The sequence below is a fragment of the Ciona intestinalis genome, chromosome 9 (genome assembly GCF_000224145.3).
Source record: "Ciona intestinalis chromosome 9, KH, whole genome shotgun sequence".
NCBI lineage: Eukaryota > Metazoa > Chordata > Ascidiacea > Phlebobranchia > Cionidae > Ciona > Ciona intestinalis.
Genome location: NC_020174.2, coordinates 5,114,304 through 5,131,343, shown reverse-complemented (window position 1 = coordinate 5,131,343; position 17,040 = coordinate 5,114,304). Strand labels below are relative to the sequence as shown.

General features: G+C 37.4%; 5 protein-coding genes across 7 annotated transcripts in view; 4 read left to right on the top strand and 1 right to left on the bottom strand.

Moving 5' to 3' along the window:
• The window catches only part of LOC100177194 (dolichyldiphosphatase 1-like), a 2,509-nt gene extending 1,348 nt beyond the window's left edge, over positions 1-1,161 (top strand). The window contains exons 4-6 of the mRNA XM_002131632.5: positions 48-231; positions 609-736; positions 877-1,161. Of these exons, the coding sequence (XP_002131668.3) occupies positions 48-231; positions 609-736; positions 877-916 (352 nt within the window). The 3' untranslated portion in view covers positions 917-1,161. The remainder of the gene's footprint in view (positions 1-47; positions 232-608; positions 737-876) is intronic.
• A 329-nt stretch (positions 1,162-1,490) lies between these two features.
• On the bottom strand, positions 1,491-2,535 carry LOC100179536 (60S ribosomal protein L35). Its single transcript, XM_002131669.5, has 3 exons — positions 2,448-2,535; positions 2,010-2,228; positions 1,491-1,667 (listed from the first exon to the last, which is right to left on the bottom strand). The coding sequence occupies exons 1-3, from the start codon at positions 2,448-2,450 to the stop codon at positions 1,518-1,520; spliced, it is 372 nt and encodes a 123-aa protein (XP_002131705.1). The 5' UTR covers positions 2,451-2,535; the 3' UTR covers positions 1,491-1,517.
• Positions 2,536-2,684: 149 nt separating this feature from the next.
• LOC100187426 (SAGA-associated factor 29-like) lies at positions 2,685-4,219 on the top strand. Of its 3 annotated transcripts, none has more exons than XM_026836030.1 (2): positions 2,685-2,785; positions 3,082-4,219. In XM_026836030.1, the coding sequence occupies exon 2, from the start codon at positions 3,086-3,088 to the stop codon at positions 4,061-4,063; it is 978 nt and encodes a 325-aa protein (XP_026691831.1). In that variant the 5' UTR covers positions 2,685-2,785; positions 3,082-3,085; the 3' UTR covers positions 4,064-4,219. The 3 variants fall into 3 exon arrangements, with proteins under 3 accessions (XP_026691831.1, XP_002131736.1, XP_002131731.1); XM_002131700.4 differs by having other exon boundaries at positions 2,695-2,774; XM_002131695.4 differs by having other exon boundaries at positions 2,781-2,863.
• LOC100185040 (actin-related protein 2/3 complex subunit 5-like) lies at positions 4,220-5,851 on the top strand. The gene is made up of 3 exons (XM_002131688.4): positions 4,220-4,502; positions 4,793-4,972; positions 5,233-5,851. Exons 1-3 carry the CDS (start codon positions 4,293-4,295, stop codon positions 5,293-5,295), a joined length of 453 nt encoding a protein of 150 aa, XP_002131724.1. The 5' UTR covers positions 4,220-4,292; the 3' UTR covers positions 5,296-5,851.
• A 3,518-nt stretch (positions 5,852-9,369) lies between these two features.
• On the top strand, positions 9,370-17,026 carry LOC100175637 (synaptotagmin-9-like). The gene is made up of 11 exons (XM_002126478.5): positions 9,370-9,594; positions 10,140-10,216; positions 11,132-11,706; positions 12,045-12,111; positions 13,045-13,145; positions 13,818-13,937; positions 14,403-14,567; positions 14,782-14,943; positions 15,199-15,322; positions 15,790-16,011; positions 16,270-17,026. Exons 1-11 carry the CDS (start codon positions 9,434-9,436, stop codon positions 16,494-16,496), a joined length of 2,001 nt encoding a protein of 666 aa, XP_002126514.3. The 5' UTR covers positions 9,370-9,433; the 3' UTR covers positions 16,497-17,026.
• Positions 17,027-17,040: the final 14 nt, after the last annotated feature.

The following is a 17,040-nucleotide window of genomic DNA, read 5'->3' as shown; positions in this document are numbered from 1 at the left end:
TGTCATTTTTTGGCCTAAAGCAAGTTTCATTCATTTATTCAATCCAGATCTCATAACAACAACACAACTTTGGATCTAATGTGGAAACATTGTATGTCTGCCCTGTGCGTTATTGCTGGGTGTGTGGTCTCATACAGCAGGGTGTATCTTCTCTATCATACTGTCAATCAAATTGTGTGGGGTTGCATATTTGGTACCATGCTTGGCCTCTCCTGGTTTGCCGTAGCACAGGTAGCATATTCGGTTAATTTCTTATTTTTTGGATTTTGATTTTAGTTTACATGTATTCCTAATATTAAATTTCTTATTACTTAAAAGTAGCAAGGATTTTAAACTTTCCCTTTCTTATCCCGCTTGTTTTCAAATGGTTAAAACTACACATGGTGCAAATTGTTCAAAATCCTCATTAATTTGTAGATTCATGCTTATATTGTTGGTTACATTTGATTTGAACTATACGTAATTTTTATTTTTTTTGCAGGTATAAATAACAAATTAAAAAAGGAGTAACTAAAGTCTGTTGAAAAAAATCTACAAAAGAGACCCAATGCAGGAAGCATATCTTGCACCTTCTTTTGTATTAATTCAATATTTCACCTTTGTTTCAGATTCTTCTTACTCCTTTCTTCCCATTTGTTGTAACATGGAGAGTTTGTGAATTTTTTATGATAAGAGATTCAACACTAATTCCAAATATTATGTGGTTTGAATACACAACCTCAAGACAAGAATCACGGTAACAACTCTTGCCTTCTTATTTGTCTTGTTAAAATACATTAAGCTGTTTAAGCAACAAACTAGTAATAACTCACATTAAGCCAAGTAACACATGTTTGGGTGCAAATGCATCACTTTTAATATCTTGTTTTCTTATAGTTCACGTTCAAGAAAAATGTCAAGCAACAAGCTTCAGTGAAAAAGTGCAACATTTTCCCAAAGAGACAATGTTTATGCATTTATTTTAGCTGAAGAACTGGTGGATTGATTGACTCCTTTTCTTGCACATTTATCAGTGATTTTATTTAGTACCTGACCAAGCGAAAAATTTATTGACAATTTGCGATTGCCATATTTATGTTGTTGGTGCTATATTGAACATGCAACGTATCACCAAACTGTAAACTAGGAATACAGATGTAATTTGTGTTGTGCACTTAATGTTCAAACTTTTGCTGAAATGCTGTGTGGTGTAAGTGAGTTGTTTCACTTTTTTTCACTGTACTTATTCTTGGGCACCTTTTCAAATTTATTGATCAACTCTACCCATCATGCTAAATTAACGTAATTCCTATTCGTTGGTCGGTTTTTCCAACATTAACACCAAACTTGACAGCTACCAGCTTACTACTATTAACTACTTTTAAACTGGCTTTACTAAAATACTTCGAAACACTTTACATTTATTAGTTCAACATTCTGTTTTGACATAAAAAAGGTAATTGATCTAATATAACAAACCCTTTCTGTTATAGACAATTAAACACAACACGTATATCCCGAAATGGTTTATTAGAACCTTATGCCTTGATTGCAAACTGTCGCTGTGGGTAGAGTCTTGCTTTTTTCAAAGCTTTTACGGATTTTAAACTTTCTTCATGTTTGTTTAAACGACGACGCAGGGCTCTGGTCTTTTTCGGTCGTAAATCCTTAGGCTTATGTTTCTTTCCCTGCATGAAACAGATCTTTGTTGTTATAGATGTCTCTAAAATATGCACCAGCGAACAGCATGGTTTTTGTGGTAACTAATGAAAACCCTAGGCCCTAGTTGTTTCTTTATTTAGTGATATGTATAGCATATATATAAGCTCAAGCTGGTCACGCTTATTTTACCTGTACAGGTAAGCTTTGTAAATCGGATTTGTGCACTCTTTAAAGACACTAACTGTTACGCATTCAGCAAAATCTCTAATTTAGTAGCAGGCATGATAACCAACAAAATATTTTTGAAAAAATAATGCAATATTAACCACATACTAAATGCACAATAGATTAGATTATCAATGGCTTACCTTAAACAATTTCCTCAAGTTATCCTTTTGAGTCTGGTTAATGACCGTGAGGACACGAGCGATGCTTTTGCGGACCAAGCATATTTTTGAGAGCTTTGATGCGGCTCCTCCGGTCACTTTCGCAACCCGCAGGGTAGATAATTCCTGCTTGAAGTCGTTTAGCTGCTTAAGCAGCTCGTCCTTCGACTTTCCACGCAGTTCCTTGGCTTTGATACGAGCCTGTGGGTACAACAGTTTATACTATCTGCTAAAAATGTCTGTCTGTTTTAAATATTAACCACTACTGCTAAGCCGTAAAATTACGTTTTTCTAACAAATTGCTGTGCTATATTAGTTTTTACTGACACATCCAATAGCATAGAAGGATATTCCGTTCGAAAACTTTGACATATGACCATAATAACATAGATTAACAACGATAACTTATACAAAACACACCATTTCAAGACTTCAATTCAAAAGGAGCCAAGGTTCCAAACCTCGCCAACAAACCAATGAATCCGCAACAGTGTTTCCTTTTTATAAACGTTCTTAAATAACATGCCTATTTTTCCAATTCAGATATCTTTTATTTAATTTGTTATTTGAAAATATTTGAATAATATGGTCTGTAAACTTTCGAGACGTTTTAGATTGTTCAAAAACCGAAAAAGGGTATTACATTTTTTATAGCGATACACGAAATATTCCATCGGCAACACTACAACCACCCTCTGCTGCCTCCTAGATTTAGATATTGTTTGCTATTTCCTTCAGCAGACGCAGGTGACGATAGGGTGTGTTAAGTTAAATACGTTGGCGTTTTGAAGTGCTAAAAATACATATTTCGGAGAATTGTAGCATGTTGTAACAACGTAACTTACTTTTTAGTGTAATTAATACTGTTTTATGTTTAAATTTAATAGTATAGTAGTGTAATATCGGACGATCTGTATCGTAACGTAACCTTTAATGTACACGTCAATACATTTTGAGTTGTATATATATATAATGGTCAGCAGACAGCAATCGTTATATATTTTTTTAATTTAAGCTAAACAATGTTTTAATATATTACCATATTTATATGTAGAATCATGTTAAGACGGGTGAAGCAGGATGGTAGTGGAGGTTCACCTACTTCTGCAACTGCCTCAGTCTCTTCTAATACCAACAACAATCAATTGACGTTTGTAGAATGCGAAAACCGAGTGCAAGAACTCCTGTCTGAACTTCATGATATAATAAAAGACACTCAAAAACAAAGAGAAGAAGGCAATAATAATTTGGAAACTATTGGAAAGACGCATGAAAAAATGCAAGGGGAGGCAAAGCTTTCGACGTATTTTAAGCAAAAGTTAAGGAACCTGTACAGTGTGGCTCTTGATGATGCAGATGTAGAATGTGATCTTCTAAAGAAGGGACTTGATATTATTGCCAAAATCAAAGCTCTTCAGGAAGAAAAGCGAATTGCCGCAAGATTATCAAGTTATAACCCACTGGATGATCAACCAAGGAAAAGTATGAGGCGTGGTGTATTGATGAGCATGCTGCAGAAATCCGCACAAACACTGCCGCTATGGATTGGAAAGCCAAATGAAAAAGTTCCCCCATTATGTGGTGCTGTCAGTGCTGGACCTGACTACATCGCGAAGCCAGGAGACAAAGTGGCTGCGAGAGTTAGAACAGATGAAGCAGAAGAGCAATGGATATTAGCTGAAGTTGTCTCATTTAACTCTTCATTGCAAAAGTATGAAGTTGATGATATAGATGAAGAAGGGAGGGAGCATCATGTGTTGAGCAAAAGAAGGGTTGTTCCTCTGGCTCAATGGAAAGCAAATCCTGAGACGGATCCGGAGGCATTGTTCCCTAAAGGAGCTCTTGTCATGGCACTCTACCCGCAAACAACATGTTTTTATCGAGCAGTAATCAGTAAACAACCAACCACAGCTCATGAGGATTATTCGGTTTTATTTGAAGATAATTCATACGCAGATGGTTATTCACCTGCTTTGAGAGTTGCACAGAAATATCTGGTTGTACCTAAAGAAATGAGAGAACTGAAACGAAGATAAAAACTTTATAACTTGTTTATTATGTATTCATATTTGTTTTTTATAACGCTGCTACAGAATATCTATGTAATAGTCCAACTGTTTAATATTCATGCTTATTATTATTTTCAATGACATCTACTTGCCAAAGTTACATTTACATTGTTTATTTTCAGACGTTTGTCTGCTTTTGAAACTTGCTTAAGAGCTACTAGTCAATTTCTGTCTCTGTGTTTTCTGCCGGAAGAAAATGTCGAAAAACACGAGCTCGAATGCTTTCCGGAGGATTGATGTTGATCAATATGACGAGGAGAAGTTTATGGATGACCAGACAGACCAGGGAGACACAGGTCCTGACGCAAATAATGTTAATAATCTTCTCATGGGAGGAAAGGCTGTGGATGCATTGAAGGCTTGTCTGCAGAATCCACCAGTGCGAACCAAAGATGCAAGTGTTAAGGTATGTTGGTAACCCACAAGTCAGTAGGTATTGTGCAAATATTTCTGTTTTTCCGGAGCAGTTTATCCACATGTGTATTCAGGGGTTATCAAAATATGTAATTAGGCTCTTTAAAAAATAAAGAGTTCTGTACATAAGTGCTTCTGTTTTGGAAAACCATGAGGATCTCTATACCATATATATATGTACCACGACTAAATTAACAAAAAAAAAAAAAAAAACATCACGGCCACAAATAGTTTAGGAGACTTTAATCTATTTTAAGGTAACCATTCCATACATTGTTGTAGGAAAAAGCAACTCTTCTGTTTGTTCGTGTTATTTCCACGATAAAAGCGAGCGAAATTTCTGGTGCATTGCAATCATTAAGTGTTGAAGAAGTGGACACGATCATGAAATATATTTACAAAGGATTTTCTCTCGGCCTGGATGGCCAGCAATGTGGGTATCTTCTATCTTGGCATGAAAAGGTAAGTTTCTACTGTATGTTTCTATGCAACTCAATAACTTTTGCTACAACCATAAACCAGGTGCTTGGGCACCGCTTGGTGGTTGCTAAACCATGGGTAAATTAAACACTAGTGGTGGTAGAGGGCTATTGGCTGAGAATATGTGTAAGATTTTCCACAATCCACATGCAGTAACTTAAATTCTTTAATATTTGTAGGAGTTTTTTTCAAGTGTTGTTACATATGTACCATTATCAGAAACAATTTTGTTTTATTCCCAGGTTGCTGCCAAAGGAGGCATGGGGTGTATTATCCGAGTTTTATCGGACAGAAAGCGGCTTTAGAAGATGGTCTGTTACAACTATATTCGATATATCTTTATACTCTTACTGCTCGGTGCAAACAGCACTTTTTAATTTACGTCTATTGTGTTTTGCCAGGAGCTCTTGAGGGCCTTTTCTTGACTATTCAAATCAAAATTTAAAGTGGATGCTTTCAAGTGCAGTCTCTAGCATGCAGTTGTCAAGTGATTGTAAAATCCACTTACCAAAGTTTCCTTAAAGCTGATATAAGCATTGTGACTAAAATATACCAAGTACCCTGTCTTTTGCGCGCCGTTTCTCGTGCGCTCTTTCGCCCAAAATTTAACTCCTATTATCGAAGCACTTACCATCCTCTACTGCGCTCTATGCAGACCGCATGGAGCTTTATATGTGGTCGCCTTGATTATTTCAGGATCCACAACGAGTGGAAAGGTTCAAATCTGATAAATTCTCTTCCGCAAATAATATCTCTTGGTCAAGATTAATTGTCGTCTCATGTGACGTCACTATTGCTGCTGTAGCATCGATTATTTTTGAATCCAGTTTTAATACACGCATATACCCGGATACTAACCAAGCTATGCGCCGAGTTGTTATATATAGGTTATAGACTTGTTTACATTATATCGTTTTGATAGCAGTGCATACTCTATCTTTGCTTTTTGTATGCTCATTATTTTAGAGATTCAATCTGTAAGCAGGTTAGAACAGTAAAGAAAAATAACCGCAATGTGCAACAGTAAAAGATAACGTTTGGGTGTTAGTGAGAACTCGCTACGTTTGATTCGCACTTTACAGTGGTGTCGTAACATCGTAAGGTTATTCCTACTTTTTGACTCATCATATTACTGTAGGTTGGGGTAAGATGACACATGTTTATCGTCTCATTTCGTTGTAAACTGATGGAAATATTTACAGAACTACCACCGTATATCCTTAAAACTCTAAAATAGCGTTGTTAATTGTTATAACACAAACAAGGAAATATGAGATATTACATGCTGATGGTATCCATTTTACCTTATAGTGCTATAAGCTATAGAAACCTATGTTTTGGCAGCATGTCTATGCCCAACTACACTTTCTGAGACGCATTTGTGCAGCTTATTTTTAAAGGGCTCAAGACGCCCCTTTATTTTCCGAACTTTTTAAATCAGATCGGCCAAAGATACTACACAGAGTCGAAAATCGTTTCACGAAAACAAACATTCTGAACGTCGATTGTACAAATGTTTGTTGATGGGCCATGAACACAGCCGTATTATCAGATTCAGGGCAAATCTCACCGCTAAGCAGAAACCGACCAGTTCAAACGAATTACTTATAAGCAAGACGAATATTACCCAAGTCTCTTATCTAGGTATAGAAACAGACTAACGAGGGTTTTTATTTTTTCATTGGAGACTTATAAAATACTAAATCAGATTTAGTAACGTTTTATTCATAGAACCGTATCGTAAAGAAACGAAAGTAATTTCGCAACCAAGTTGTAACATTCCGTACGTCTTTTTTAAAGTTAGACGTAATTATATTTGGAGAAGAATTATAAAATTCTTCAATTGCTAACCTATATCTATATTGGGATGTGGTATTCCTAATAAAACTGCCATCCCAGCCTTTGACTCAATTTAATAATGACGTTTAATATGACCTCGTAAAAAAGTTTTTTTTTAACTTCATGAACCGACACTTTATTAAAATGCCCGATAAAAGTGAAAGTTTACTTGTGGTAATAGATAACAATACAATGTAGGTCGGAAAAGCAGCGCACAAGGTTTTAATCCGTTTGGTTTCAACATAAAAAACGAACTGGTTTGCTAACGAAACTTTATTTAGGCTGTATAACTAAAGCGTCAATTGATTTTTTGGGGTTAGTCGTTGCACGGCTACAAGTTTCAATTGTGCGTGGTGTAAATACATTTGCTAGTTGTTATTCTGATTGAGTCTTTGGTCGGATGTGACCGCTTGTCGGTTACAATATCATTCATAAAAAAACATAAAAATAGGAGAAATGGTTGTTTTAGGTGTTCTACATAATTGCCTTGCCTATTTCTATTATATACATGCGTATAAAAGATTCTTGTTCAAAGCAAACGCTCTTGTATTTGCACTCGCAAGTAAATGCAATCATGACTGAGAATCCTTCGGTTACCGCAACGCGCCGTGATATAATAAATACGCTTTTAAAATCGAGTAAGTAAATCAGGCTGGGCAAACTTACTTCGTTTTATAACGCCTCCTTGGCAAACAAAAGCGACACGGCACTACACATATAAGACTAAAGTATAGCTATAGCTAGTTAAAATAGATATGCGTTGTGCAGTTCAATATTTAGTTTCTCCGCAACAAAAGAAAGAAGCTTCTAAAGGTTAGGTTTGCCGCAGTAAAACTTTATAAAAACGTCAGAATTGAGCGCATATAGATTATAGGTAGAATACACACTAGTTTGAATTAGCTAAAGTTTAACTGCCTGTCAGTTACCGTATGTGATATAATGTGTGTGTGTTCGTGAAAGGGTCAGGAAAATCGGACAGGGTTGTCAAAACATTGGTCGATGTGTATCCGCTTTAGGTTTAACAGCCACGGTTTGGTAAATAAATAATATATATATAGTAGTGTGGGGTAAAGTGGGTGTTTTAAACAATTAGCAGCGGTCTATAGGAGTTGTTAAGGTACATTCCCATAATGATTGTTATCTGTTTACTACGAAATAGGTCGAGAAATATAATGAAACGGTGTCCCATATTCCCCACCCTCTTATATATATACAACCTTATTCTGTATCTATGCCAACTGTCTGACTCGCTGTTAATTCGGTTCGTCGATTTTAATTAAATATGATCTTCCTTGTCGTAATGCTGAATAATAATTGCTTGATAAGGTTTGGAACATTGCCTATACCTTCATTAATATATATATATATATATATATAACTAATAAGCTATATTAGACTATGAAACTACATCGTCTACAATAGCATGTGTGTCACAAAGCAATTACACGTAATCTGGTTCTTAAATATTATATAGGTTAGCTAGTTCATATTTCGGCGGTATAGAATTAGTGAGAAACATCCAAACCAACGGAAAAATATACAGCAGGACACACCCGTAGTGGTTAAACACAAGCCAGCCCTTCCCATATAAGAACAACTGCGCATTTATCGACGTTGTTTTTTCGTTTTGTCTGTGGTTATCTAGATTATTATTAGATTATTGTGGTTATCTAGACTTGTCTGTGTGTTTATTTAGGTATACTTGACGACTGGTTAAAAAAACTGCGAAGAATAGCTGTATATAGATAGGTGTAATATATTAGTGTGGGAAAAACGGGACACTTTTATCACATAATATCAAAATACCATGTTTTAAACAATTCACAACGGTCCATGAGAGTCGTGGGATTACGGTTTTATATTTCTTTGAATGTTCTTTGCTTACTACGAAATGTGATGTGAAAATAGAATGGAAAGGTGTCCCATCTTCTCCCACCCTACTATATACCTATTGACTTGCTTCGTTTTAAAATAAGTACTTCTTGTATGTATAATAGGATTAGATGGGAGTGCAGAGTGCTGGCAGTTGTAAACGAGGATCAAACAACGGAAACTTGGATCTAAAGACATCTCTAATGAATAATTCAAAGTTGCGTAACTTACATTAGTTTTGCGAACTTAGCGAGACATTGAGGTTTGGCGCAGCTCGCTGTCCTATACCTAGCGCCCGATCCGGTTACGCTGATAGAATCGAGCACACCAATATTCGTAGCGAACTAAAATGAATCGCCCAGTTGCCCTTTTGGGGAGCGGTATCGCATAAATTTTTTATCGGATCACTCATTAGGCTGGATTCTGGCGTGAAGAACCGTCATTGCAAATTCCAATTCTTGTCTAACGCAGCTGTTGGGGTTACCGCCAACAGGGCCAGCAATGCTGCTTTCAAAATCAGGTTTTATCTGTTAAAAACCAACTAATTTATTTGCAGCAGTTAGAACTGTCAGGGCAACATGGTTTTAAGAGTGATTACTGTATTGTTCATTTGGCATAGATAAGGTTTTCTATTGATTTATTTATTGATCGACGTTGGTTGCAGGCGTTAGGTAATTTTAATTGGACTGTCACGTATATGACTAAAGTAAGAAATGAAATGAACAGTCAAAGATGGCTGAACCAACGACAGAACAACTCGTGTTATACATAGTTCTACCAGTAACATCATTCTTTGTCGTTGTGTTAGCAATATGTTGTTGTTACCGAGAACGAAAGTTGTGTTTTCGAAAGGACAGAGGAGATACCCTGTTAGCACCCGAGCAAAAGAACAGGTGCGTGGCAGAACTTTATGACTTTCTATTTAACTATATCTCTTTTCATGGAGTTTTAACAAGTTATAACGACTGAGGTTATACCAATAATTCCCGTCTTTTCGATTTGTAAACTTATCCAATTTACGTTATATCTCCACCGAAGGGAAATGAAAGGCATTCATTCAATTTTAATCGTTGGCATATAATAAATATTTAGACCACAGTAAATCGCACACAATCAAATTCGTGACCTGAAATCTAATTCATGAAAATCCCCAGTGCCTATATAGGCTATATTTAAGCATTATCTTCAGAACTGAATGAACAACAACCCCAGCAGTCAAGTGTACGAGGCGTTCAACCAAGAAGTTTGGCATGGTTGATAACCCGAAATTCCTTTCTGCCATTTAAATATTTTTATCAGTAATAATGAGAAAACTTATAACCAACAAAGCCTTGCCATTGATTTTTCTCTCTCGCAAACGAAGCTCGTTAATTGCACTTAATGCACAGCCCCTGAAATAATCATCGCGTTATTTAACGCCGAATGTATCTATTTATAGATTCCGGATAAAGCTGGGAAAAAAACATCGTTCGAGTTTCGCAGATGGCCAACTCGGTATTCGGAACAACGGTTCAGGTATAAGACTATACATTATGCATTCTAAACATTAATATTTAATTAACCACACCATCGACCATCCTGATTTCCTGTCGTATTTACAGGATTTGAATTAGGACTTTCTGACAGATTATTCTAACTGTCAAACCCACAGTTGCAACTATTACGTAAAACGCCATGTTTTGTACCATGGAGTAAAATGGGACACCGTTAGTAACTAAAACCCATATTCCCCGATCGTGTTTTAACAAATAACAAGGCTCTTTTGGAGGGTTGTGGTTATATAGTTCTTTCAATACTATTTGTTTACTACTAAATGGGGGGAGAAAAGAGAACGAGAACGTGTTCCATCTTACCCCGCCACACGGCTGGCTTTTGTAGGAAGACCTCCTCGTCCCATCTGCTTATAATAGACACCAATCAATTTTTATTGACCTCATACCATGCGTCTCGTCTTATAAAACTCAATCATTAGATAAACATATTAAAATTAATCGGAAAATATAATTCTATTAATTAGGCGACTTAATTAGCTATATAAGCTAAACCAGATTGTTTCCCTGTAGAGGTCTGCAAGTTTGATTGCAGATTCATTGTGTGTATTATAATATCTTGTAGGAGGTATAGGATATTGCTTTGCGGTGTACCTAAAATCAACACTAGACCTTGGATGTTATAGGTGTGTGATACGGGTAAATTGGATGTGATCGATTGGACACGCGAACCAGTTTCTCTATAGGTCATATACGTTCGAAGATATCCTCCCAACGGATCGGATTATTTATCGCTTCTAGCCAGCACCGCCGCCACTGTTCCATTTCATATCGCCGCCTATACTCGTTTTTTGTCGAATTGGGTTTCATTTAAAAAACAGAAAAAGGCGTTCGATGTCTTTTAGCAGCGTCGGATGTTGAACAATTATATTATTTCCAGGTGACAGGAACGGCAAGACAGCGGTTTTATCGCCGGTTATATCTCAACCAAGTTATACAGAGTCTGCTCCAGTTGGCCAAGTAACTTCTCGGAAGAGTCCGCTTTCATCGTCTCCCCCATCAGCACAGCTTGCAAGGCAGTCGCATCTTTTACTACAAGACGAGTTATCGCATCAGCAAACCGAAATTTGCGAGGTAGACGGTGCAACGTCACAGACAGGCAGTAGAAGTCAGACCCCTGTGTTAAGTCACCAGCAGTTCAGTTCACCATCAGAACTCAATGCTAACGCCGCAACGATAATACCAATCCACGGATCCGCTCAAGAAGTTAAAACATCATCAGACCCACTGCATCCAGTCCCGGGATCTCGTAGCTTTGATTCTCGTGCGCTAAGTTTATCCAGCCCAAGATTTCACAGGACCCCTCTATCCCTTCCTGATCTTAAGATAAACGAGAGGCAAGGATATCAAAGCATCCCATCTCCCCGATCCTTGCAGCCAGTTGCCGAAGAAAAACCGATGTTCGCTTTCGGAGCAGAAACTCCGGGTTCCAGGAGGTCGTCATACGATGGAAGGGTAGTTTATATTCATTTTTAATAATTTTTAAAGGATTTTTGTTAACTACCAAATGGGTCGAGAAAATAGAACCAAAACGTGTCCCATCTCTCCCCAATCTACTATGTTTTACGGGAAAAGCCACCGCTATTATTTTGAACACAGACTTTCAATTTTATTGAAGGCGAATATATGCGATTGTATGTTGTATGTATGTATCAGTGTATGTAACATACTTACACGTTGATATGCGCTGTATTGCATATGTTTAAATGGAAAGGCCGTAATAATCAGCATATTAAACAGTTTACAACTTTGCAATATACAGTTTTGTGAGAATATTATTAAATGTTTTCCAGTTTCAAGATTCTTGCCGTAACAGTGGTGATATGGGAACACAAGCAAGAGAAAGTGTTAGCTCCACAGGTAAGCTTTAATTTAGTCTCTTGTGGATATATTTAGTTGTTCTATACCTGTATTGATCTGCTTCGTTATTTTGAGGAGTTATGCTCATGTATTGCATACAATGTATAGTTGTTGTATTTTTCGCTTTGTTTCTCGTAAGTCTCACCGCGTGTATTAAAACTTACAAACGAAGGTATATTTGCATTTAATATTGATCCGCGGGTATTCACGTCATGGCAGGCCCTGACCCATTGATTTTCTCATTCGTCGGTCTTATAACAACATTATGTCTCCACTGGTGTCGGTCGTCAATTTATCGCCTTCATACGCAACATGGCGCGTCGATATGTTTCGCGACAGCTAGCTGTACATATGGGCGACGTAAACCCATCCGATGTTTGAAAACATCATGTATTTATTACAATTGTTTTTAAACCATAAATTATTTTGATGTCGCTTCGACGCTGAAGAAAACTATTCAGATATCGATTTAGTTGCCAGACAAACATTCTCTTCTTCACTAAAACAAATATTTTGCTGCTCGTCGCCGTATCGATTTTTACGTATAGACCGAAAACCGTTTTATAGGATATTCATGTATGCCGTTATATTGATCATACACCGTTGCCCGTAAACCGCGTCCCCCGCAAAATAAATTTTATAGGCGCTCCAGACAGACAGAAGGTAAGCCAGTGCTTACGTAATCTACTATCGAACGTTTTTTCGTTTTTGCGCCAATGAATCAATCTTTCGGTAATTCTTTTCCAATTTTCAATTCCTAACATTGATTTGTGTTCGCTGTTTTGAACGCATTTGTTTATTTTTCTGAAAAAACAACAAAATATATCGTTCGGTTTTCCAATCCTCGAACATCAGGCTTGCGAGTTACCACTTATATATGTAAGTTATTTTATGTCCATATAACATGGGATATAACATCCAACTTACATACAGGCAGTTTAAACGTGGCACCGGGAGGTCAGAACTTGAATCGTCGGCGAAGCTCAATGCAGATCCCGATTGATTTGCGGCAAATTGACCCCAAGCTATACAAGGTAAGCCTTTCAGCGGATGGGTAATATCTCTGAGTGCAAAGATGACAATTTTGTTGAAATTTAATTCCGAATCGAGTTTTTTTTCTAATCCTTATTCTCATAAAAAGCAATTTACCTGATTAGAGATAAAGAATGGACAATTTCATTGATTGCTTAAGCCTACAGTGTTTTGGTACGTGATGTTATCCGAAGCCTATCAGGTCCACCGCCGGACCATTGATTGAGTCTTTTGGGTACAAACACGTCCATAACATGCTATAATCCGATCAAACCAATCCAAAAACAATAACCTTGTCCAACGTTAAAGCCAAACGCGGACGAACGAATTTCAGCCGCAATAATTCGGATGAACGTATCGATAGGACTTAACAACCGCACACGCCGACGTTTCTTTGGCGGAGCTTACATCCCCCGAGTTAAGGAAGAAGATTAAAATCAATAGCGATTCCCAGTTGTGGGACGCCTTAGAGAAGTTTCATGAAGATGAATTTTTTTAGCATACTGTTGTAATTGACCCACGAAGTGGCATACATGGTAACTCGTAAGCAGGTATACGAGGTGTATGAAACAGAACATCCGTGTTATAACGACAGTCGTTTCCGGCCACACGAGGAAAAAGCCAAATTCCAGTCATATATTCCTTCACTTAATTAATGTTATACCTTGTTTCAGTTACAAATGATAAACACACCAAGTGTGGACTCGACAGAAGCAGAGGCAGATACGCCAATGATTCATTTTGATGTTTCATACAATGGCGACCTAGAAGTATTGAACGTTAAACTTATCCAGGTATATGCTACGGTGGTAGTTTCGACTATTAATTGGAATTGAAATACATAAGCAAAACATAATAGAGTAGACTGCGGTGTAAGATAAGTACACTTAGCACATATAAATCCATATTTTCTAATCGTTTTTTTACAATTAACAACGCTCATTTAAAATCGCGGAGCAACGGTTATATAATTCTGTTATGTGTAAAGATTCTCGGTTTGAGAAAGAAATGTTACTTTATTCTGCTATAGATAGTAGGGTGGGGGAAGATGGGATACCTTTTCATTCTATTCTCTCGTCCAATTTGGTGGGAAGCATATAAAATTTAAAGAATTATGAAACCTTATCCCTACGACTCCCATATACCGATGCTAAGTATATAAAACACGATCAGGATATTTGGATATCACGTGCTAAAGGTGTCCCATCTTCCCCCACCCTACTGTATATTAAGTTTATAAAAATAATTTTTTTTAAAAGGCCCGGAATCTTGCCACTCAAGATTTCAGCGGAACTTCCGACCCTTACTGTACCGTTGCACTGGTGCCCGGGTTCAATCCACGGAGGAGCAAAGTTCATAAAAAGACATCGAACCCGGAATTTGGAGAAAGCTTTGTCTTTAGTGTTTCAAGCGACAATTTGGAGGTAATTTAATGTTTTGTATCTGCCAGTAAGTTGGTTAAAATGTTGGTATAATGAGAATCACATACTAAAATATCTGATTGGTTTTAATAGTTTTCAGCACGCTTTTAGCAATTTGTTTGTCCGAATACAGGTTTGAAGCACTAAAATTATCGTGACCGAGAGGACAAAATAAATTTCATTCATTTATCCTAAGTAATTCAAATGTATTTCACAGGATAAAGTGCTTCAGGTGAAAACGTACGATTTCGACCAGTTTTCCAGAGACGAATGCACTGGTGTTATGGAACTTAACCTAAAAGAAATTGATTTTGTGATGACACCCAACATTGACCTCTGGCGGAAAATGAAATTTCCCGACGACCACGAAGTATCAAAGGCATGAAACAATCAATAATTAAAATGTTGCACTTTCTCACCAAATATGCGCCGATGAGCATGGTTCCGGAATGAATTTGTCAAGGGTTATTTTGAACTGCGCAAATTGGTTAGCATGCATGTCTCTGCGGGTTCGCGGCTTGACGCTGTAACTTATAAGCAGGCACACATGTGTGGCAGAACAACCTTGTTATAACGACCACCGTGCACCGCCAAGCCAGGTTAAATGGGTTACATTCATTTCTTCTTTTTGCAGACCAGCGAAACGTTCGGAGACTTAATGCTTGCCTTGTCATATCTCCGCAGTGCTGAGAAACTCACTGTTGCTGTCCAGAAAGCGAGAAATTTAAAAGAACCCGAGTCAAGAAAGGGATTACCAGGTATTTTAATGAATGCTACAACTAATTAGTGCTCTGTTTCTCCAACAAATCACCACGTATAACTTTGGGCTGAAATAGTTTGTTTGTAATGCATAACGGCTGACAATTCAGACAATCCATAAGAAACCTTTGATTTGAAGCTATATTGCTGTCAAGTATGTTTCCCGTACGTACGCACGCCAACAATAGTAGCAGCATCGAGTCTTGAACCCGCACACTGGGCTAGCATAAACAGACTCGCCACGACCCCCAGATACTTGGTTGGTTGTGATGCAATTATATTGACCAAATAAATGAGATTTTAACGTCAGCTGTTTCGTTAATTAGTTTCGATTTGTTTCCCACGAAAAAAATCGAAAGCAATTTATTTTCTCTTTTGGTGTTGTAACATCTATACTATTCATCCTGTCCACTAATTACCAGCAATTTACCATAAATGGTTCGTTGAAGTTCATTTATTTGCACAGATCCATACGTTAAGGTCGCTCTTTACAAAGGGAAGCAACGAATAAAGAAAAAGAAAACGGACACAATCCATTCAACGTGTAACCCCGTTTTTAACCAAGCTCTCACGTTTAGTGTTCCATTCGACACTCTACAAGCGGCTGATACGAAGCTAATTTGTCACGTGGTGCATGATTTTAAACTCGGTTACAACGAAGACTTAGGACAAGTGGAAATAGGACCAAGTAAATCTCTAACCTTAACTTATGTTTAATTACATAATACATATAGGAATTTATCTCTTTGAATACATTAACGAAGATCAAGTTAATTAACAGAGCGAAGATGGGAATGAGAAAAAAAACACATTCGTATAAAATAGCGCTTTGAGTTGTTTAAGTACGGTTTCAAAAACTAGCAAAATCATTTCTAGCTACCAACCACTTTATATACCGGAGTTTTGTTTATTATTGTGCTCTGATCAACTCGTTTTATTTTCTCAGACTGCATGGACAGCGAGGAACGCCGCCATTGGTCAGAAATGATGGCGCAACATATCAACCGACCAATAGCAAGATGGCACCACTTAAAACAACCCAGCCCTCCTACACAACGACTCTCAACCGACGAAAACCTCCCCAGTTCATCGGGTCGAAGGAAATCCTTTGCGGTCCCGGAGGCTCTTCAGTTACATGGGCTAGCGGATGTTAGTCGAAGATCCTTTAGTTAGAAACTGACCGCAAGATATTCCAGCCATAAGCCATTCAATAAGACATCAGTCCTTGGAAGCTTAAGGTATAGAGAACCCCAGACTCACAACAAAACCGCTATACGCAATCTCAGTGTTCCAAACCCGGAGTATTTAATATATTTCGCAAAACTTGATAGTATGTAGGCGTATGGCGGACGAAACGTCGGTGTTTTAAGATCACAAAACAAACAATTGTCGAAAGATCTTTTTTGACTTAGGAACATTACCAATTGATGTCGAATGAGACCCACTTAACACTGTAGCGGTTTATCCTTGCGTAATTCACCGATTGTCAGAGTCGAAATGCTGAATCAGCCATTAAGATATTCTCATTGAAATTTCTGTGTTTTGCGCTCTCTTTTTTTTGCAGACTGAATTGTTTTGTAATCGATATTTTGCACATTACTACCTACTGCGCTGCCAGATAGTCGCAGTTCAGTTCGCAATCTTTTTGTTTCGTAATCGCAGAGTTTTGGTCGATTTGCAACATGTCAGCGTACAATATAGAAGTTGTGCGAGTTAT

Bases quoted from the DNA above. Each gene is read 5' to 3' on its own strand.
- LOC100179536 (XM_002131669.5), bottom strand. The intron at 1,668-2,009 runs GTAAGCCATTGA...TGTTTCATGCAG, and splicing joins ACTTGAGGAAATTGTTTAAG to GGAAAGAAACATAAGCCTAA.
- LOC100187426 (XM_026836030.1), top strand. From the start codon at position 3,086: ATGTTAAGACGGGTGAAGCAGGATGGTAGTGGAGGTTCACCTACTTCT.
- LOC100185040 (XM_002131688.4), top strand. From the start codon at position 4,293: ATGTCGAAAAACACGAGCTCGAATGCTTTCCGGAGGATTGATGTTGAT. The intron at 4,503-4,792 runs GTATGTTGGTAA...ACATTGTTGTAG, and splicing joins CCAAAGATGCAAGTGTTAAG to GAAAAAGCAACTCTTCTGTT. The intron at 4,973-5,232 runs GTAAGTTTCTAC...TTTTATTCCCAG, and splicing joins TTCTATCTTGGCATGAAAAG to GTTGCTGCCAAAGGAGGCAT.
- LOC100175637 (XM_002126478.5), top strand. From the start codon at position 9,434: ATGGCTGAACCAACGACAGAACAACTCGTGTTATACATAGTTCTACCA. The intron at 13,146-13,817 runs GTAAGCCTTTCA...ACCTTGTTTCAG, and splicing joins TTGACCCCAAGCTATACAAG to TTACAAATGATAAACACACC. The intron at 13,938-14,402 runs GTATATGCTACG...TTTTTTTAAAAG, and splicing joins TGAACGTTAAACTTATCCAG to GCCCGGAATCTTGCCACTCA.